At 44.9% G+C, this 23,205-nt stretch overlaps 1 protein-coding gene across 1 annotated transcript in view; it reads left to right on the plus strand.

The window, feature by feature from the left end:
• Positions 1-313: 313 nt before the first annotated feature.
• LOC106741309 (1-phosphatidylinositol 4,5-bisphosphate phosphodiesterase epsilon-1-like) overlaps positions 314-23,205 on the plus strand; it is a 37,252-nt gene continuing 14,360 nt past the window's right edge. Inside the window, exons 1-5 of the mRNA XM_014613130.1 lie at positions 314-638; positions 2,723-2,868; positions 9,454-9,649; positions 15,712-15,939; positions 16,470-16,697. Of these exons, the coding sequence (XP_014468616.1) occupies positions 2,846-2,868; positions 9,454-9,649; positions 15,712-15,939; positions 16,470-16,697 (675 nt within the window). The 5' untranslated portion in view covers positions 314-638; positions 2,723-2,845. The remainder of the gene's footprint in view (positions 639-2,722; positions 2,869-9,453; positions 9,650-15,711; positions 15,940-16,469; positions 16,698-23,205) is intronic.

The following is a 23,205-nucleotide window of genomic DNA, read 5'->3' on the forward strand; positions in this document are numbered from 1 at the left end:
CTTCCTGCTGAAACGGCAGTTTTCAATAAAACATGATTCCCTGCATTTTTATCTTTCCTGCGCGATTACGCGCGCCATCGGAAAATGTCTCAGAGCTAAACTACCCCGTTCTATCTTACCAGCGGCGCGTGCGATGTCACGTTTGAAAGCCTCGATTTCGGAATACACTCGCCCCGGGGCGATAGAGGGACATTATACAGTAAAGTAACTCGTCTCCCCTCTCGAGTCCCGAGGAGGGGATGAAAAATGGTGCACGTTACGTCGGAAGAAAAACACACGTGGAGATACGAAAAACGTGGATGATTTCAGAGCTGGAGAAGGGGCCGCAGCCGCAGCCGCCTCGGAGCTCTGAGGAGCTGGAGGATCTGCACAAGCTGCTGCACTTCCCCGAGGAGGTGGCGCTCAGGTTGACGGAGAGCGAGTACCAGCTGTTCTACCAGGTACCACCGCACGAGTACCTAAGGCACGTGGCGCAGGATCAGACCACGCAGAAACCTGCCAGGCCACCCCCGTCGCCGAGTCGCAGCTGCAGCAACCCCAGCACCACTAACAGCTCGACCCAGACCGAGGACGAATCCTCTTGGCCTGTCGCCACGGTATTCTCGAACGTGCAGATCCTCATCAATCGTTTTAATGAGGTATGTTGGCCCGCCGAGGGACGCTGTTAACACCCCTCTCCGTGTCGTTTGTTTTTTTCAAAGCAGATAGACGCGAGAAACGTTTGCGGAAAACGATACGGTTGGTCGGGATACGCGAGGATCCGTCGTTAACCGTTCGCCACCAGTGTCACGCGTACACCGAGAGAGAAATATCTGACATTTGTTATGACTATAATTATATAATCATAGCGGAAGTATTATAACTAGGAACCGTTTTTCTAGCAAATGTTACAATAGTGACAATGATAATAACCTTACATATTTCTACTGGCATTTTTATGATTAACACCGTAAAAAGGGTATGATTGAGGCTGAAAGTAATTATAATTTCTCTCAGTGTACATTGAGAAAAAAAGATATCTAAAAATAACGAATATTTCTTTGGTGAGTCCTTACACGATATTTATTATTTAAATTCTCTCTATTTAAACCGAGTAATGTTTACTCGGTTTAAGTAAATAATACTCGATTAAAATAAAGTAAATTTTTAGATTTAAATAAACATCGTTTCAGAACCCACCAAAGAAATATTCGTTTGTCTTTATTAGATATTTTCTCCTCTCAGCGTATGTGACGCAATAATCTATCACGATAGACCACACTGAGAAAACAGTTTGGTTGCATTAATCACAAAACGAGCGATCGGACGAGATTTGATTGAAAAAAAAAGACAAAATTTCTGTTTACATGAGCCAAATTTGGCTTTTCATTTTTTTTCAACCAAATCACATTTAATTGCCCGTTTTTCGATTGATGCGACCAAATTGGTTTTTCACTGCATTGTCACAGCACATGTGACAGCAAAGATTCTTTTTCCCTATGTCCATATTGTAAAACTGAGTCTGTTTCACATAATTACAAAAAAGAGAAGAAAAATACTTGATGGTCTGTAGGAAGAATCCTCCAATAAACGTAGGTAGCGAGCGTGTTAATCTCATTATTACAATGCGATATCTTCAACAACTGGAAAGCGAGACGTGCTTAGCCGCGTTAACCGCAAAGGTAGCGATAAACGCGAATCAGCGAGTCAAGAGAGTGTAAGAGAAAGGGGGAGAGAGAGAGAGAGAGACTCCGGTTTTCAGTCTCATGGAAACTCTCATCAGTCGCTTTTAATGAGGTATCCACTCCTCCAGTGGCTTTCCGTACATTTCTCGCCCGACACTTTCACCTACTCCGACTCGCACACGACGTGCGTGGTACACGGACATCACCTGACCTCGCTCACTGCGCGCCCGCCATCCCCCCACCGCCATTTCCCACTCCAAATCCTCGCCCAAGGTTGAAAACGCTGGGCATCCTCGCCCTTCGCGTCCCTTCGTTTCCCACCGCCGTACTAAACAAAAGCCTCAAGAGAGAGGGAAAGAGAGGGAATCGTCGGGAAATTCCGGACGATATTTCTCGCGGAAAACTACGATGTTCTCCGACTTCCTCGCTAAACGACTACTTCCGTCTCGCCGGAAATCACTCAGGATCGGTAACGGTGCTTGTATCGATGTAACGAACTCGGATTAACGTATTTCGGTCGTCTCTCGTCGCGGTTCTCGAGTCGCTTTGACGCCGTTGACAATCGAACGCAGTTTACGTTAATGCGGATTTTCCGATTACCATCAAGTTACGCTCAGCATCGACGTTTTATATTAAAGGGGACGGATCGTTTTGTTAGAAGAAATTGGAATTGGAAATGGATCGTATTGTTAGGAGAAATTGGGATAAGGTAGGATAATAACTTTGTAAGTGTGAGACGTTGAAACTCGAGCATTGGAGGACAAATGCACGTTCGATTGTCAACGAGAGCAAAAGTCTGACGAACTAGCTGGGTGCGTTGCACTGTCAAACATATTTATCCTTCCATATAAAGTGATGTACCAACAACCGTATAAAATAATCTACCAATCGCGTAAGCTTTTAGCTCTCAGCCTGTTTTCACGTTTTCTTGATTGTACATCACGATAGATGATACATATCGAATAGGCCTGAGAAACCTGTAATGTTACTTCAGCGTCAAAATCGCGGGTGTTACTCTCGGGGTTTAGTCGTTAATCGTCATTACGTTTGTTAATCAGGTAAGCTCATGGGTCACCCACACTGTCACCAGCGGTGCTACGATCGAGGAACGGCAGGCGGTGCTATCCTGTCTTCTACGCGTCGCGCAAACCTGTTGGAACACCGGGAACTTTAATTCAGCAATGGAGATAATCGCCGGTCTGAAGTAAGTACGAGCATAATTCCCGTCGCTCGGCGAGTGTCGTCGGCGTTAAAGACCCTCACTTAAAAGATCAAGCTCTGAATCGCTAACCCGCTCCCGGACGGCGAGCTTTATTATAGCACGGCCCGGCGTGCCAGCCGGTGAACCGAGAGAGAGAGAGAGAGAGTCCGTGACCTCTGTGTTTCGACTAAATATGGCCGTGTAATATAATTTCGCGGGTTCCCGTAGCATCACGGAAGCCCATCCATCTTCATCCACCGTAAACATCTAACCACGGACCAAAGTTGCTGTCGGCGCCGATAGATCATTACGAAAGACGACCGCAGCACGCATCCCGCCGGTGTCGAGTTTCGATCGGATTAGGGACTTGGCCGTCGCCAAGTGTAAGCGTAACTATAATCGCTGGCGTTACAATTGCGGCCGGCTGATTTATGGGATTAACGCGGCTAAGATTACCGGAGAATTTGGCGGATTCCGCGCGTCGTCGCTCGAATATACATATATCGAACAGTTGGCAGCTGCGATCTTCATGAGAACCGCACGTCGTGTAGAATTTCAACGCTATGGTCAACCTCGGTGAATCATTCTCAATTATGCAGCCGAGAGCCGGAGATATCACCGTTGAATAATTATCTATTTTACTTGGGCGTAAGAACGTCAGATACCGCGTCGCGCGATCGTAAGACGCGAGGGATCCCTCTTGCGAATTCTTAACTCCCGCGAATCTTACGGTGAAAGGTGCTGGAAATTTTCGGCAAATTACGGGAATACGCGCACGGGTGGAGTATTAATTAAATATTGAATGCCGAATAAGACCCGTAAAGTATACAATCTTCTTAACGAGACCGCGGCGTTAATTCAAAGTCAAAGCTCTCCTACGAAACTTGCATACATGACGCTGTGGCTTTCCAAGTTGCGCTCACTCAATTAATCTCCTCACTTCTCGCACTAAGAAGATCTTGAAGCTCATTGAAACAATAGTTCCTCGGTTTATTCGAATTTTTCACGTAAATACGAGTCTCAAGTGTCAGCGCTGCGACCTTCGGGGGAAAATCCTCGAGTAATTGCGAAGAACGATGAATCTTTAATTCGCCAAGAGCATCTTCAGCCGCCCGCAAGCAGGCAGTTGAAAGAAGTTCGCGTTTAGCGTCTCTCCCCCTCTTCGTGACTATTTTACCCACGAAGTCGGACGAGATTCATCAGGAGTGCACTCGAAGTGGATTAACCTCGTGAACAAGAATTATGAAGTACTATTATCCGAGCGAAATACTCTGATCACCTAGGAGGCTTCGGGCGAAATATTCTCGTCATGATGCCTATATTCGTGATAGAAATATTCGACTATAAAATGACGAATTATTAAAAAATTAGGCCTATAAGAGGCAAACGCTAGGAAGAGCTGAGCGAAAAAATTTTACAATAATCGGGAGAAATATGTAAATCGACCGTATGTTCAAAAGATGAACGGTCCTTCTTTCCATAGACTACTTTCAATATTAACAAAATTAAGTAATAAATATTGAGGCTTAATACCTTGGCACGGTCTTCCACTATATAATTCCAATTATACAATGTTAGCAAACAACTTAGGGCTTACTATGTTATTAGAAGTAATTAACGACATACATGGAAAAAAAGATTAGCTGCAATAGCTAAATTAGTTGTAACATATGGACACTTAAAACTTCAGCAGTGTAAGCAATTTTAATTAATGCAAAACCTTTTTTTCTCGCAGTAGCAAACTCTTTTAAATTAACTCTTTTAATTAAAATTATTCACGCCGATAAAATTCTATGTATGTATATGATACAACTAATTTAGCTACTGGAGCTGATCTTTTTTCCCGCGTATCTAACACATTGTTAATTGTTTACAACAATATAACCTACACTCATAACCATGTAACATCTAGAAAAAATTTCGTGACAAACATGGGAAGCGACTCGTCGCGAGTTTATTCGAAACACGTTTCTCTTAACGAGACAAATGCTTCAGCATCGTAAATAAAACGGCGGGAAGCCAAGTTAGCCGGCACATAATCGAGTATGATCCGAAGTCTCGAACTTCCGTCGATAAAAAGCTTCGCAATATCGCCGGGAATCCGATCAAAATGTGTGTGCTTGATGCGATTACACGAATGCACTCCTTCGGACGGAGTTCGACACGAGCGACCCACAAAACATTCGGACCTCTTCGATACGAAATCAAAGACTGTTCAACAAGTATCGAGCTTCTTCAGAGATGTCCTCTGCATTAAACTCGGCACGTGATCCAATTTTGACGACGGGGATTTAAATCCCTGGAAAATAACGTTGCTCCTATTGCGAGTGTCCAGGATCTTTGACATTTCCGCGGTCATGTATCCGGAATCACTGACGAGTGAACGATCAAAGATTCTTTGTCCGCTCTGGCAGCCGATCGATCGCCTGCGGCAGTCACGACTCGACTTATGAGATTTCCGCTGGAGATGTATTCGTCCCGCCGTCAAAAGACGATGATTAGAGTCGAATAAGCGTCCTTCGAACGGCGATCCGCACGGAATCAGCGATTTGTGAAAAACCAAAATGTATTCGTTCCCTAATTGCCTTCGCTATTCTCTAAATGCTCTTTTCGAGCGATCGGAGTCTCCGTTTATAGCGCATAAAAATTAACACGTTAATTACGCGGGATGTAGTCTCAGACGGCCAATAATTGTCGTGTAACACGCGTATATATTTCTCTGTTGAGTATCGTCGCGGCTGAGTTCAGATTTCAAACAGCAAACGTGGAGAATGCTCGCAAGATGATTGAAATACTTATACCAGAGTCTCTTTACTACGGCGGGCGCATAAACGTTACGGGGTAACGACTTGCTCGCGGGCATGTTCCTGCTCTTTCGTTCTCCTATCTCGCACACCTTACGTGCCTTATCTTGAGAATAATAGCAAGCGCATCGCCATGAAACGACAGAAGAAGAAACGCATTTGTCGCACGCTAATCGTAGAGGCGCTCGATCTACTCGTGAATACTGGCAATCGATTGCGATCGCACATTATAACGACTGTTCTGTCCGCTGAATTTACTCTTCAAATTAATGATTAACTCTAAAACAAACATTAACGTGATAGAACAATTTAATGTAAGGCGAAATTACGTGATATTTTTCATTTCCATAATCAAGAGCTAACGACAAATTATAAAATCGTCGTTGAAGAAATATTGATACGGGATTCGTCGGAAAATATAAGAAGAGCCGAACGGAGGATCAAGAAAGGCCTGTGGGCGCTGAAATGCACAGTTAGGGCCGAGGTGCACGGGAGTAATTACGGGGAAACGTGCAATTTTCTTTCGCGAAGACGTCGCCCGCCTTGTACTTTATTCGACGTATACACGAGTTTTCCCCCAGCCGTGTCTTATCGCAATGGAGAGTGCCTCCTCGCGGCAGTTCGCTTTATTAAGAATATTTCGTGAAAGTTTTATCGAACGCCGCGACACGTAGCTCATTCCGCGAGTGTTTCTCCACTAGATGCTCCACCCGAAACCATTACCCGAAACGATTCGACGCCGTAATCGCATTATTTCGCGAAGCGAACTCTTTCGGGACTGAGACCTCTTTCATCCGGAGCCGTGTCTCGCGCGATGAGCGAGATCCGGGAGAGTAATTCGCGTAATTTTCGATATGTGCGTCATTAATTCCCCAGAGGTCAACAAGCGCTATTCGCCTATTAAATCGTTCCCCTGCTCGTTTGATAATTAATTCTTGCCGAGTGTGTGGGTGGGTGAGAGAGAGAGAGAGAGGGAGAGGGAGAAAAGAATACAAAGTGATATCTACACGATGGACTTTTAAAGTCCGAAAGTACGGCTCGCGAAGTTTCGAGAGCGTTCCATGCTCCGGCGCAGTTTTGAAAGGAGTTCGCGACTTGAGAAATTTGATTAAATGTCGTATTTTAAGCCACGTATTTGACATTCGCTGGCATCAAAGTGGCGCGATTTTCATTGAGCACTCCGGCTCACGCTCGTAAATCCGTCCGACCGAACGAAACGGATACGTTTGCCGACGGGTTTTATCGCTTTAATTTGGACTTTCATTACGGCCGTCTGCGACGAATGCGGAGCATGAAGGCAGAAACACGTGGTCGGCTCCGTCCGCCTGGAAAATAACTGACGCTGATTCGCTTGATATCGTTATTTGTGCCTCGCGAGAAAAATACTCGGGAGGATCCGCCGCGCGAGGGACCGGGCTCTTTGTGATCTGCCGAGGTATCTCCGAAGGAGAATACTTTATTAAAGGGTTTATCGCGAAGTTGAGAACTACGCTGAGAGAATCCGCTCCGGCGCCTTGATCAGTGCTCCGCGTGCAGATCTAAACGCGGCCGGGAAGGCGCCCCGTGAGATAACTCGGCGACTTATTCTCAGACGGGGAAAATATATTGCGTATAAAAAAAAACGAGGCAAATATATATATATATATATATATACGCAATATTAATATTATTTGTGGAAAGTTGTCTGTTTAATCGTGTAGTGAACGTATGTCCGTTTCTTTCAGCAATCGTACGCGGGGAATCAACTTTTCGCGCTAAAACCGATCTTTTAATGTCCAGAATAACATTTTTGTCGACGTTTCCCTTCAACTCGCACCCTTAAGCGACCTATATTAGATTTCTTTTTACAATAGCGGTTATCTTAAACGATTTAAGTTAGCAGGAGCTTTTAGAGAGGAAAATTAATATTGTACCATTAAAATTCAAGAGTCGTGTTTCGAATGCGTTGAGATCGAGGAAGGCTTCCTGATATAACTGTGATTAACTCGCGGAGGATTCTCGTTAGAGAGAAAGAAAGAGACGTCGAACTTTTCAAGACCAGCCGGCCGGTCGCCATCGATCAATCATCACTAAGTAATGATCCCCAGCGGTGTCACCGGAGTCGAACCTGCAGTATAATAGCAGTGTTAATAAAATCTATCATACGCATCGATATACCGACAGTTACCTGACCGAACGTCATAAATGTCATCCGTTCAATCGCCGGGCTCGGAAGCTTCGGAGGAAATTGCATCGATGAGCGCAATATCGGCCGGCAACAGAAATTTCTAGGGGAGGGGGGAGGGGGCTTGGCAGGCCCGCGAGTGGCAGTTTACGTCGGCCGGTCGTTCGCGGTCATCGCCTCGACCCTTGCCCGCGGATAAGGGCGGCCGTCATTAAGCGCCGTGGCTGTTCACGTCCGCGACACCGAGGCAACTTCCACCTTGAGTGGCGTTCCGCAGCCGAAGTCGGCTTCCGTTCCTATCGGGAAGTGGCCGCGGAAATAAAATACTTTTTAGTGCCGGGACTATAAAGTTACACACACCGTCTTTCTCTCTCTCTCTCTCTATCTCTCTCTCTCTCTCTCTTGCGGCGCTCGTCTCGCGAATGAGAGGATAAAAGTTTCCTGCGGGGAATATCGTTCCAGAACGAGCGGCTTGCACGCCGTCCTACACGCTGTCTCTTCCGGAAGCGTTCTCCGGCCGTTCGGAGTTAACTGGCCGCGCCACGGAGAATGTTTGAAGTGGGGAGATAATGAACGCCGTAATAGTAAACGTTTTGTGATTTTAACGACCGCCGGTGCGCGAAACCGTGGGAGTAACAGTTTGCGCGAGCCAGCTGACTCCGGTCGTACGGATGCCGGGCCGACAATTGCATTAGCTTAATTTTTAGCCGAACGAATGTAAATTGTTGTAATTAAATTGCACCCTGCTTCCGATGCTGAATCGCGTTGTTGTTGTCGTGGGAAAACCGCTTCCTCCGCGTTGTCCCGCTTTTTCAAACGTGATAATCGTCCGGGTGTGCATTTGGCGCATTTCGTTCCTGCAAATTGCCGCGCACACGAATTCCCCGCCGCTGGGCAAGATGCTTTTTAGTTTTACAGCGGTAATATTCTCCTTAATTTCATAATTTAAGCCGATTGTCCTTAATGGGGCAATTACAGCTTCCGAAGCTTATTAATAATAATAACGACTTAATAACTCCGCGCGTAAGGTAAACTTACGTAATGTTGATGTACTAGATTGGGGGGAGGGGGTATTAGTAGGAATTAACGGGTATTATTCGAATTGGGTATTACTTAGAGTACCAAATCCCATCTAAGTCACCCTCTAATCTTTTGATCTACGGTTTACCCTCTAAACAGTTTACGTGTAGCTCCGGCAATCGCTTGACTTGAAGAAAATGCAGTCGATCGCAACGGCCCGCGCCGAAAATCCGCGATTATTATCGGTGGCATAATAGTGACTGCTTGTTATTTAGAAATTAACACATACAAAAATCTTCATAGTTACAGCGGTTTATCATTAGAATCGCCGATGATGCCATTTTGGCTCCGTTGACTTTTAAAATCGCTATAAATCCGATAAATTTTCGTATCAGTTGACAGTTTTCCTCGACTTTCGGTTTTTTAAGACGTGAACGTGGTCTCGAATAACGCAGATAATATCAAAATAAATGTTCAGTAAGCGGAAATAGAAATAGGAGCCAAATTGGCGGTTCTACTGTCACACCTTTCTATTCTTACGTCCGCGGAAATCGTCTCGCCGTTGCCCCGGCTAATCACAACGAACGTACTGTGTTGCAGGTCCAACAAGCTGAACCCGTTCTGGAACATCGTGAGAGAGCCCATACCGGTTCTGGACAATCTCTCCAAAGACCTTCTGTCTTCCGAATATGAGTTTGCGCTTGCCCGCGCTCTCGCGATGCCGGAATGTCCGGTGGTGCCGTTCTTCGGGGCTTTCCTGCGCGAGTTACGGGACGTTATCGCGCACGAAACGAAGGTAAACGCTCGTGAAGGATTCACGCCATTGATATTTGCACCCGCACACGTGCAGCTCGCGCCGCACTCTCGGTCTGCTTCGATAAGAAATAGGGATGTTTGCACGAGTAGAATTGATGTGTTTCTTGTTGCATTGTGTAGTTACGTGTGTACGTTTCAAGCGAGCCGAGACGTCTCGCTTAAATTTGTTCGCACAAGGGCCTCATTTAAATGTTACACACACCAGCGATCCCCTTTGCATTCTCTCCCGTCGTTGTTCCCGAGATTTAGCGGATAATTTCGGGCATTATACGTCTACTGTGAAGATCACGTTTCTCCGCCGGCGCAAGATGAGACTACCAGATTCGTGCGCGCGTGTTCGCCGAGCGGAAGACTAGTTACCCAGATAGGTTGTGTGACTCAACTTCATCGAGCGTGAGTCGGTCTCCCTTACCGAATGTTCAAACGTGTGGAACACGATACGACGAGAAAAAAGATAGCTATGTCGAGGGAAGAGAGAGAGAGAGAGAGAGAGGGACGAGAGAGCCTGTGAGAGATTGAATGCTTTCGCGTAAGGATTCACGTACGATTTGGCAGCCGGCCAAAGAAGTTCATCGATGAACCTCGTCGCCGAGCTCCCCCGCTGAGCGCATCGTAGCCGGCTCTGCGGGAACGAGGGAGGGTCAATGACACGGCAAATTTACCCCGACTCTCGTCGGGGAGGGCCACTTGACTGCTTAAAAGATAGCAAGAACTTTGTTGCGGAATTCACTCAAAGAGGAGGAACCGATAAGAGATTAGGGCGAGCGGGAAAATTTCTGCCGGGACTCGAGGGTGCATATCTAAGCTCGCGAAAGTCTCACTCGGGAAGATGACTTCTCGGGATAACAACGAATGTCGGGACGCTCCGAGAGTGTATTACGGGTCTCTTCCTCTCTCTCTCTCTCTCTCTCTCTTTCCCTCTCTATTTACTTTGAGAGAATTGAGTAGTCTCTAGTAAATTCGTAATATCTGACAGCTCGTTAAAAGAGCAATCAAGGGATCGAGTTATCGGTACCGATGCGAGAAATCAGGTTAATCTCTCGGTCGTGAAGGAGAAACGGGCTCGCGTTACGAGAGGGATTATTTCGAGTGCTATCGTCGAGAATTGCGCAACGAAATTCTTGGACGGGCTTTCACGAAGAACAGCAGCATGGGAAGAGCAACAGCGCAGCGTCGGCGACACTTCACTATAAAAGCGACAAGAAAAGGGGTTTCTATCGGCCTCCAGCAGCTACGATGGTTGTAGGCCGGCGGAAACTACTTGCTCTTGTCGCTAACGATCGTCATTGGGGGCGCAACGGAATAGCCGTGTCTACGCTTTTTACAGCGTCACGTTATTTGGTGGTAAGAGGCACGCATCGCGGAGCTCCCGCAACGAAAATCACCGGTTCTAAGAGTGGTCCATGAAACTTAACCAACTACGAGCCCGGGGAGTCGGCCAGCCGTTAAAACCAAGCACACGTCTGGCGACGTGAGCTTGTAATTAGGCTTCTATCCCGAGCGCGCGACGGCGTTGCGGGGCCGCGACGTGGAACACGCCTGTTTCGGGAAACGGCGTAAACAAGTGGCGTAAACCGAACTTAGCGAGGTCCGCTCGAGCGAACGGATAGAGCTTGTTTCTCTCAACACCTGTGATCCTATTCTAACTGTACACCGCTCAACGTTCCCATCGTGTCTTCTACTTGACCTTGTACGTTGAATATGTGCCGACTTCCGTTTTCACTCTACGTCTGCGACTAACGTCCGCATTGAGCGAGTAAAAACGCCGATCGGGCCACCCTTAAACGCAGCGACATGAGATGATAGACCGTTGTATAGCGAATATAATCGAGCATAAAGCGTGCGTGACAGGCTTACTTGTATCTTTCTCCAGATAAGCTAGCGTATATACGGAATGGTGCTTGAGTGTTCTAAAAAATGTTCAGAGGTGATTCCTTATGTTGATTCGAGACGAAAACTTCATATGGCCGAAACAGCTTAGTCTCAAAGATACCGAGTGTCAAAGTTGGAGGAAAAATTTCCACTTCCAGAAATTTGGAAAACCGCTCGGGTTACTTTAATGAAACTTTGCGTATGTTTCAAGGACATGAAGGTTCATCTTTTGAGGCCACATATTATTTTTTTATTCAATTAGAGGCGGACCCAAAGATAACCTTTCTTTTATGAAAAAACTAGCACGCCACTGATCTTTGAAATTAAGCTGTGTGTGGATGTACGATTGATAAGCTGAAATTTCTCAGCGAAAGACTCGCTGATAAACATGTTTTTGACTTTGAAGTATGGTCAGTCACAAAAAGATCGCAACACTTTTTTTGGATAAGTTTCGGAACGCATCCCGTGTCCAGTAGGAGAATTTGTTTTCTTAATAATTCTCAGGAGATCTTCCTATCGGATACGAGATATGTTCTGAAACTCGTCGAAAAAAAGTGTTGCAGCCTTTTCGTGGCCATACACGTACAATGTGTAACGAAACGTGCGATTTCCGCAAAAATAAGCCAGCGTAGTGATCATTCGGGCATTTGCATCTCGCCAGGCTGATTGCTAATTAAATTAAATTCCGACTTCGACATCGATTGACATTACGGGGACGAAGTAAATGGCACGCTTCGTCCCGAGAATACCGAGAAGGTGAAACGGGTGTTGGCATAACTCATGTTCGCTTCCTCCCTTCCTCTGTCTCGTTTTCTCCCTCGAAGATAACCTTCTAACCGAATGTATCCGCGGCGGACACCCCACGGTTTGCAGATGGAATTCCAAATCGGCACCGGTGCGGCGCCAAGACGTGCGCGCTAAGCCGGTGTGCGTCGCTCTGTTATCCCGGGATGTCACTCGCCCCATCGGCACGTACGTCCTGTGGTGGCGCACACCTCCGCGGAGGGGTAACAAGGTTGAGCAACAGACACCACGAAAGTCACCTCGTTCGTCCGACATCACGTCCGCCGCGAGTACTCTCCGGTTTTAATCTTTAAAGGACCAGATGTTACAATGTCCCTGTTGGCATACTTTCCGTCCGCATCATTATTCGCGAATAACGCGGAACGAGGGAGAGAGAGAGGGGGGAGAGGGGAGGAAGAAGAAGAAACAGAAGGAAGAACTATTACAAACGGTAATATTTTGTCGAGAACGTACAACTATAGGGCGTACCCTTAAGAATTAATTTATGCGCGAGTTGAAACATTCTTCAAGGAAATCCGAGACAAATTCCTGCTTACAAACGAAAGAGACGCAGTCTCCGACGGAGTTGCTTACTTCGAAACAAGCCGAACGCTGAATTCAAATCCCTCTCAAGCCGGACCTTTCTCAATAGCGAAATCTTTATCACAGCTAAGGACAATCTCCAAAGCTTTAGCCCGATAAATTTAGCTCTCGCATTTTCGAGACACGTCACATCTATCGTCGCTTCCATACAGCTGGCGTCCCGCAGGCGACGCGTAAATGCGTGTGGATTCACACGTGAGAAATATTCAAAGGGCCAATGCAAAATGGAGCGTCGCGCGTCATCGGCGTCGAGCGACTCGTTTGGGAAGCGACACGTGGAGTGTAGGACGCGTAAGTGTAATGTTCAAAAATCGCCGCGAAAGCGCTGCTAATTCCGGGTGCCGCTTTAGACGATAATCCTCATGTTTCAGCCTCAGCTCCCTGCATCCGCGACGGGGCGAATCGATTCTCGATCGGAAACGACGAAGCGGATGAGAGACGCGCGTATTTCCGCGTTTCTCCGCGCTCCGCCCGCGAGGCTTGAATTAATATCGAATATATATTCTCTTCCCCGCGAGCACAGGGCGATCGTGATGCACGGATTATCCTATTGGCAGTAGGACGTTCCCCGTTGTTCCCGCGGGTTTCGGCACATTTGCAATTTGAATCGCGCGACTTAGTGGCGAGGCCGTTCGACGGCGGATCGATTAGTGGGTAGCGCGGCGCTATAAAGCGAAACAGCATTACCTTATGACGCGACGTCGTGGAACGATCACTCAATATACCCCTGCGATATATTAAGGTTATCGGGTGTAGCGGTTAATTATAAGCCGCATTAAGGTTCCCCCGCCGCGCTACGGAGCCCCGTGCCTTTCTGGGCTGAGCAGAGAACAGCCCGCGAATCCGTACGTACGTATTCACGATCGAATATTCGTGCGTATAATTTGTTCAAGGTGGTTGTAGCACAAAGTGAGTTTTTTTAAATACATTGAGACCTGTGTTATACAGGGTGTCCCGGATCGGGGCGAAGTTTGTTGTTTGTTGTTGATCTGGGGGGAGGAAGGGGGACGCCCTGTGATTTAAATATAACCTAATTATGGGCGCGATCAGAAGACGATTGACTGTACGGAAGCTGAGATATTCGCAGCTAAAGATTACATTTTTTATATGTACTCCTTGAAGGTAACGTCCTATTTTTAACTTCTACTTTTAAATACTAAATAAATATTAAATTGTTGAGTGGCCTCCGTGATGTGCCACCGAAAATATGCACTCTGCGGCATAATCACGTGAAAAATAGCTAATTTCGCTAAGAGGGTTAAGGGTAGGAGCGATTTTATAACGCCTCTTAACGTGAGAGGATGTATTTCCGTTTTCATTTGGATTGTTAGCTCTAATTAATTATAGTGCATGAAAATGTTGTCGAAAAGACTCGAGAGATATTTGAATGTAATTAAATTTGTTAATTTCGTCAGTAAATTGTATTTTCGGTCGAGAAATTCCGCAGAAAGCTAAAAATATGACTAGTCGTCCGTCTCTCTTTCTCTCTCTCTCTCTTTTCTGATCTGCCGCGCCACTTACGTTTACAAGATTGTCAAGAGATTTACACTTCTGAAAAGGGCACTTTGTATGTTACCACTCGTTCAGATCTAAAGGGCCACCCAATGCTCCTGTTGACGAACACGCGACATTTCGAGGGTGCGCCTCGAGAAGAAACCGTAAACTATCGATCGTCGTTGTTGCGAAAGCTCCGCTCTCTTCGGCGATAAAGAGAGCTTCGTTACCGAGATTATCGAGTCTATACGTCCTCGAAATGAATGTCGTCTTGTCACTAACATGAGCGACGTTCTCCTCAAAGTATACTCGCACGAAAAAGCGAAAAATATATGCGAGAAGCGACCGTCACCGCAGCCTTCTCAGGAATCTCTGCGATCCGAATCGGAATGTTACACTATTGGCAACGGTAACAGTTCAATTTACACGAGTCGCACCATAATTCATTATATTTCCTTGATTTTAATTCGTGCTCCGATATAATCCTACTCAGCATGTTTCCAGTTATGCATGTTGCGGTAACGTTCTAATAAACCCTCTCGACCGTCTTTACACTTGTTTTTTATTCGTCTGTATTTGTCACGAGATATTTGCTTAAGTTCCCGAACGAACGTCGTGTGAAGCCATAAGGTAATTTTGTATATCTTTAGCGAGTTGCACACCTCCCTCCCACGTGCTGTGTTGTTATTTCAAGCGCCGTGTTTATTTTTCCTTTCTATCGTGCAGACGTGTGTGTTCGTTAGAGCAACGGTGTTGCGGTTCAGGTACGTTTACTTTGAGCACGATACATTCTAATTTCTCATTCGCTTAAAGGACGATAAAAAGCTCGAAGAGCTTTCGGAGCATGTTTAAGCGCGTGTTTGAGCTTGATACCTCCCTAAACGTTCACCGATGCCGCTTTTCAAAAGGTCGCTGTCGTTATTGCGATGCAGTTTTTGATGTTGTCTTTCGTATGAAGCACTCCGCGTGATAAAGATGAGCATTCATTGCTCGGATATACTGCTGATGTACATTTTAGATCGACGTTATCAAAAAATATTCAACGAAAAATCTTTAAAATAAAACTCCTTTATTGGGCCAGCTTAAAATTTAGCGAAATTTTGCCATCTTTTATCTTTATATGTCTCTCGATAACGGGTTCGCTTCTTCCGAACTTGAAACACTAATAATTTCTTACGAGAGACGGCGGCTTCATCCTCGTCATACGCCACATACAAGATAAATTCCGCGCGCGGCGCAAAAATCCCGATCGAAGTTTCTGAGGAATATCGTCGACTCGGCATGTTTCAGCCTCAGCCGGAGTTCAGGGAAAATCGCGAGCCGCCACGTGGTATCGTTAAGGAGAGCGAACCTCTTGAACACGTGCCTTCGTCTGCGCCGACCGCAAGGATCACCATCGAGAGTAACACAGAAGCGCCGTCGGGATGGAGTTCGAGAAGCGGCTCCTTGAACAAACCGGAGAACCCCGTCGTGCACGACACGAATTCCGTTCTTGACAAAGTCGCGCTCTTCCACAAGGTGAGACGACGAGCGACTAAGCTCCCTTGGCATGCGTTAAACTCGAGCTTCAGAGCAGCGAATTGTTGCGCAATAACGCCACTATTATTTAAAATTGTTTTCGAAACGCGTAAGGCGGAGCAATTAATGTGACTAGATTCGAAATTAAATTAGACTGCCATCTGCAGGTACAGTCATTTTCAACATGGAACGTCCGGATTTCAAATAATCGGAAAAATACCAAAATTTGGGGGAAAACACGTAAGGGCTTTCGGATTTTATGATTCCGGATATGGGGATAATTATAATAATTTTACTGAACTGTCCATAAGTGAAACGAAAACGAGTCTACTCGACAAAGATATTAGTTGCGAAGAAATTGCGTACGCAACAAAAACGCTTTTTCCTTGCTCCGTCTGTCGCATTAAACGAAAAATCAGACATATTTTTCTGGAACGTCAGCGCACGCCGAACGAATATTTCGGATATATTAGCGTGACGCGTTAAATATCCGAATAATTTCATTCAACGAGAAATATTTCTGTCCCCAGCACCGGCATGCCCGTGGCAGAGACGCGACTACCGGGTCCCTTCATCGTACCCTCAGCGTTCACACGACCGCGATCGAGCAAACCTACATGGCGGAGGAATGCGACGAGAACGACTATCATCTCGATCTGGACTCCTACAAGCCCGTGCAGCCGATCAAGTACGATCATGTAGTCACTCTGTTCCCCGTCGCCGCGCCACACACCGGCATGGATCTTCACCTACTGCAGGTACGCCAGCACTACATTGTGCAAGCAGACGCGCGTTTCATGCAGGAAAGTAGATATCGTATCGATATAAAAATCTCATATCGTCACCTTCGGCCATGTAAACGGCATTTTCACGGTTTTGAGTTTCCTGCGCGATCGATGCGCATATAAATAACCTCTACCCTACGATTTTCGTCCTACACGCAGATAAATAATTCTACCTGCAATTCTCTCTCTCTCTCTCTCTCTCTCTCTCTCTCTCTCTCTCTCTCTCTGCCTCTCCTTTTCGGACAAACAAATAATTATTACGGGAAATATCTTGAATCTGATTTTACTGGATTTCTCCCGCTCGATATTTCGCAAGAGTGACTTAATTCTAGACAGACACGATTTAATTAACGCAGAACGTGCTAAAGATGCTTGATGTTGCAACTTAATTAAATTTATCATAATTATTAATATACCACCACGAGATTGCACAATTTAATTTCCGCTTTGTGATAAAGCAACATTCCGCTCTTCACACTGCGTTAGGATTACGCATCAGAAACACACACATATATATATACACACACGCATACATACTTAGATATTGTCTGAGATAGTCTCGTGATCGTTTTGGAGCTGAGAGACACTGGGCCATACAACGAAACTGCGAATTGTATACGTGACATCGCGATGCACGCGGAGTGCATCGCAAATATTGGACGCGCAGGATTTGTTGCACAATGCGACGCGTTTGATCCTGACGTGCTGTTACGGCTGCAGCAGAATTGAATAATAATGTATCGCAACATTGACGGCGGTTTACCCGTGAAATTTATATCATCGTAATGTATAATATTCTGTTCGACACGTCATTAGCAAATTACGTATCATGCAAAAATTATCGGACAATAAACCGAATATCTAAATGCAATATCTCATCAAAGGATATTATTGTTGCTTTACGAATTAGCGCGTCATAACGCGAAACGCGTTATTTCGCAGCGGAATCAAATGCAGCGGACAATTTGTCAATACCAGATATTCTTTTGTCTACGAATTTTTAAAACAATATTTCCGAGTTTATTCTCTACCGCGATCCATTTTATTTTTGGATATTTCATGTCATGGCAATAGAGCCAAATTTTTTGTCGGGCCAAGTCCATTTGAAATTAAACGATTGAATTAATCGATCGAATGTTTCGTTATTCATTACGCTCGAATTTTCGCAGGCCGTCCGTCAGATTCTTTAATTTCTAATTAATTATCTGTTCATGTTAATAAGCTGAACTTAATGAGCAAGTCGAAATCTCTCTCGGAAAAGATGAATGACTGAAACTCTGTGTAATAATTCTTAATGAGCCACTTTTTGCGGGGATGCAAAACGATTATATATATTACGTCTAGGGAAATATTTACATCCGAAAGAAGGGAAAGAGAGGATGTTAGAGTCGCGAGTTGTTTTTATTCCATCTGAAATGAATACTACCTTTTCTACTTCTGACTTGGTAGCTCCTTCATAAATATGAATTTAATATATCGTAACAGAAGGAGCACTCGACTGGTAAAAATTCAGGTAATAACGAGGCGGAAGACGGTGTCGTGTTCAAAAGAATCTTTCATATCTCGAAAACACTTCTAGTTATTTAAATACGACACTCGTATCTCTGCCATAGCAGTGACCGATGCAAATATTAATAACTGACGCCGGAAACGAATTTAACATATTTATGTGCCGCGAATTTCGCAGCGTCGCACTTGCGACGATGACGACAGTTCTCTCCAAAGAGCGTCGTGACAAAAAGCATCATACGGATCGATACCAACGGTAGGGATGATTTAATTCGCGGCAATCGAATTACAGTCTACGAATGATCTGTACGAGAGTTAAGTTACACGGAAAAAAATTATTATCTATTCATGTGACACAATTGAAATTTAGTTACCAAACCTAGGTTCTTAGTTGTGGGAGCTGAAAACTAGATACAAGGACGAAAACATTAGCTAAATTAACTAAATTACAGTTGTATTATATAGACAGATAATTTTTACCTGCGGGAGCTCATTTTCTTTTTCCGTGTAAAGGAGACAATTTAAAACATGATTCCAATTCTTCTTCCCCGTAGCATCGTCGCGTCGCGACGGGTACGACGTTCGATGAAAATTCCTGTCCCTATTTTATCGAGAAAAATCCCAAGATTACCTTTGAAATTTGAAGAGACAAATACGTGTTTTTTCTCTGATATCACAGCCGATGCAGCGACGATACGAGATCCTTAGATCGTAGTACGCCGTTTAAGCCACGTGAATCGCAAAAGGAAGCACGAGGAACGCCTTTGGGGCTCTCGTCTTCTATCCTCGCCATCTCTCAAGAGAGTATATGCACGTACCGTCGGAACAGAAGAGGGTGGATACACGTTTGCGTAACTCGCGTATCGAGATTAACGCGCAGATCTTCATTAAGGAGTACGAGGTATCCGGGTGTTTGAATAACCTTGGCTTCGGCGCACGGATATTTTGCCCCCCGGACGATTTCGAAATATTAATATCTTGCCCCGTGACGTTCCCGTCGTCGAGATAAAAGATACCGTCGGCACGTAGAGCGTCCCGTGCGTCAAAAGCGATTTCAAAGGGACCAGCCTTGCGCCCATACCGCTGACATGCTTCGCGGAAATTAGAGAGGAAACAGAGAAATATGCGGGACTGCGAGGAGGAGAAAGAGAGAACGGGAGGGGGGAGGGGCGAACGCGGGAGAGAGCGCAAGGACGGCCGGGAGGGGTGGAAAACTCGGCGGTAAACGAAGCACGGAGTGGGACCTACGGGAAAAATGTTGTAACGTGCGCGGCGCGGCGCAAAACCAGGTCATCCTTTTGAATCGAGCCAGCAATTGTCAGCGTTAATTGAGTGGCGAACGAGAAAAATGGGACGCGATGTATTTGCGGAGAAGAAACGGTTCATATGGATAAATTCGTCAGCCGGCGCTCGTGAAATATCAGTACAACGTGGCGCGCAATGCGCGGATATCCTTCTCCGTTGTCGCGAAACGCGTAACGACCCGATCTATCGAGCGATACCGAGCACGGAAATCGCGGACGGAGTGGTAAAAGCTCTTTCTCGACTCCGTCCCGACGCGCGGATAACGGCAGCTCATAAAAATAATTGATTGAACGGCGATAAACGTCCGTAAAATGCGGGTATACAGCCCGGAGTTGCACAGCTACCGTCGTGTTCGACGCAACCGTGATAATACTAACGAGATATCGCGATCCGTGGAACGATCGCTTCCGGCTGTAAATACTCGGGTATTTACGGGTCTTAATTCGTCGAGATGTCCCCGCGCTTTCGAGTGCAAATCAAGGCTTCGAATCGTGTGCGTGCGCGCGAGCAAGTGAAAAGAATGGCTAAATACCTCTGGGACACTCTGTATAATCGAGGAGAGCGGTCTCGTCGCTTTAAAAGCGTCGTAAAATCGGACGACGAATGTCAAACTTGAGAGCGCGATGAAGCTTACGCTTGAGTTAGCAGCTTTCTAACAAGCCATCGTAAAAATTGCAACCCTCTGACATTCAAGCGAGGGTTGGTACTTTTTAAATGGGCCGGCGTGTCGGTCGTGCGAACGCGAGGAACCTGAATGACGATTGACTGTTCGATATGCCTTTGAAAATCGAGGCGGGCGCGATGGTCATGTCCGAAGTTACCGATATGAATTAATTGAAGCGATGCTTTTTCTCTCTCTCTTTTTTTTTTGGCCTATTTATAGGTCAGAAATTGCAACTCGACGAGTAATTTGGACGAGTTTTGACGCGCGCAAAGTCATTTCTATCTTCCCTCATGACGACGCTCGGTCGCTCTCCTAAGTAATTGCGCATTTGTAACTCTAAGTTTAAGCAGGGCGTCTACTCAAATCTGAAGAAGAAATTTCCTGAAAATGCCATGATTTTCCAGACAATTTGTTAAAAATTCCAGATAAAATGAACGTATTTTTAAATGTATCTTGCAAATGAATATATATTTATTGCGCAAAGTCCTTAATATTTTCCATTCATAAAAATTTATGAATCATAAAATAAAATTTAAAATTACTCGAATTTCAATAAACAAATTTGGGAAATATTGAAAGAAACTGTAAGGACTGTGAAAAAAATATTTTATATCGCACAAAATTTTCAAATTTTATTTATTTTATTTTCAAAAGTTGCAAACAAAAAATTATGTAATGAATAACGGATGCAAAACGCAACTTTTATAAAACTATTTATAGAAATATCTTCATTAAACAAAATTGTATTTAACACGAAATCTATTGAGTTTTATGCAAAATATTTCCAATATCTGAAATGTTTAATATTTAAATTTCACGTTTCACCACCTCTCTCTCTCTCTCTCTCTCTCTCTCTCTCTCTCCCTCTTGTAATTAATATTTCAATTTTATAATACTTAAATGATATTTTGGAATGAGAGATGATGATGATATTTCTGTGCCAGTCACCGTTGTACGCGCAATTACACGAACGACCGATAAAATTATAATTCGTGTTCGATATCTTTCTTAATACCGAACATGAATATATTTCTGTTCGCCGGCCAAAAGCGACAGGCACATACTCATTGCGTATGCCGTTTCACGAGGCACCGTGAATTTAAGTAACTGTCTGCGCCGTCGATGAATAACTCCGGTCTAGAATACGCGGCATTCGTGTACATGCGGCGAGCGTACGTGCAATAAGTATCTCCATACACGCTGCACTCAGAGTCGACCGCATAAACGCCGTTATAAGTGCATTACGAGGCCCATCACTGTTATAAATGCACTCACGACATCTAGTACTTTGCTATGGCACAAGCTCGTGGCGCAATTGCGAAAATGACCTCGGTAGTGCCTCTCGCGCGCGCGGCGCAATTAATATATTTATATTTGCAGCAGGCGCCTCTGCTGTTTTTGAAAATAACAGGGTTAGGTGGTAATCTGGTTGCCGCCGCATAAAGTCCGGCGGAGCGAGGTTTTGAGCGAAATTAAATGTAGGCTGCGTGTTACATCTTGCGTTTACGTAATCACGTTTTTGTTTTCTTTTTTGTACCGACGAGCGATGGAAATCTATAACACGCGCGATACGGACGTGTAAAACTTTTTACACATACCGCGTCGCAAACTGGAACAGTCGAATTTTGTCCTCACTCGATTACGAATCACAGATATTGTTATGTTCGCGTAACGTTTTGCGCGCCAAACAATCTTTCTTGCGCTAAATTATAATTCGCCATCGAATATGTAGTCTACTCGCTCATGCAACCATTTGCGTGTTACACAATATCTTCTGGTTACCCCGAGGTATTAGATCATTGCTTCGGATGAAGCAATCGGCAGCGATAGCGCCGAAAGAATATCGAGTGTTAAACAATATCTTCTGGTTAGGGATACTCCGAGGTATCATCGCTTCGGATGAAGCAATCGGCAGCGATAACGCTAAAAAAACCAACAGTTTTAATGCATCGCAAGAAAAAGCCATTTGACTCATTTTTTATGGCGTAAGATGCATCTTACCCCTGATTGGGTAATGAGGAACCTGCGCGGGGATATCTCATTACCTACCTGTAAAAGGTGACGCGAAAAGCCGAGAAAAAGCTTTGCCCTCGCGACTCTCTCTCGGCTTCTACGTCAAATACGACTTAACTCAGAACAACTCCTCAAACGTAAATAAATTTAATTCTTGCAACTCTATCAACCTCCTTCAATCTTACACACGCACATACGCGCTCATCCATATCCACAACAGCATTCACACAGCCTCGTCCATCCCAGGGTAAATTGGTTAACCCTTTGAGTACTGAATTATTTGAAGATTTTTATGCCCATGGGACGGATTTAATTTGTCGCTATATGGATTAATATGTAAAAGTAATACATTTTATGCCCAAGTAAGCAGATGATGAGTCTCACTCGTCAAATGTACCGAAAGGGTTAAATCCATTGACCCAAAAAGGACACTTACACTCCACACAAAGCCTCGCGTTCGCGGCGCGATTCCGTATCTTTCAATAATCCAACATCCGCGTCCGGGACGTAACAATGTTAAACTATAAGACACAGATATTAACTATACGCGAATGGTAACAAAATTGCATACAACGTTAAAAAATTTTTCGCGTACTGAGACAGAGCAAAAAGAGGAGATTAGTCGATCGTCCGGAAAACTGAATTCATATGACCCATATATGAGGTCGATATTAAAAGTCAGAAGGTACATCGTATCTTTTGCAGCTACTTCTACAGCATTAAAGAGAAAATAACATTTAAAGTTTCCGCTTCGGGAATATTTTACGGAAATTCTACGCGTCGTACTGAAATTTCAATATATTGGAAATGCTAAAAAGAAAATACTCAGAACGAATAATGTGCATGATGTTTTTCGTAAAACCAGAAAGTTGATTAAAAAATTGAACATAACTCCCAAAATTATACAAAAAACCTATGACGACAAGTAATGTGACGAAATTCTATATGACGACCAGATATTTCTGCCTCTCAACCGAGTTACCGATATTT

The sequence above is a fragment of the Dinoponera quadriceps genome, unplaced genomic scaffold, assembly GCF_001313825.1.
Source record: "Dinoponera quadriceps isolate SergipeBrazil2010 unplaced genomic scaffold, ASM131382v1 scaffold405, whole genome shotgun sequence".
NCBI lineage: Eukaryota > Metazoa > Arthropoda > Insecta > Hymenoptera > Formicidae > Dinoponera > Dinoponera quadriceps.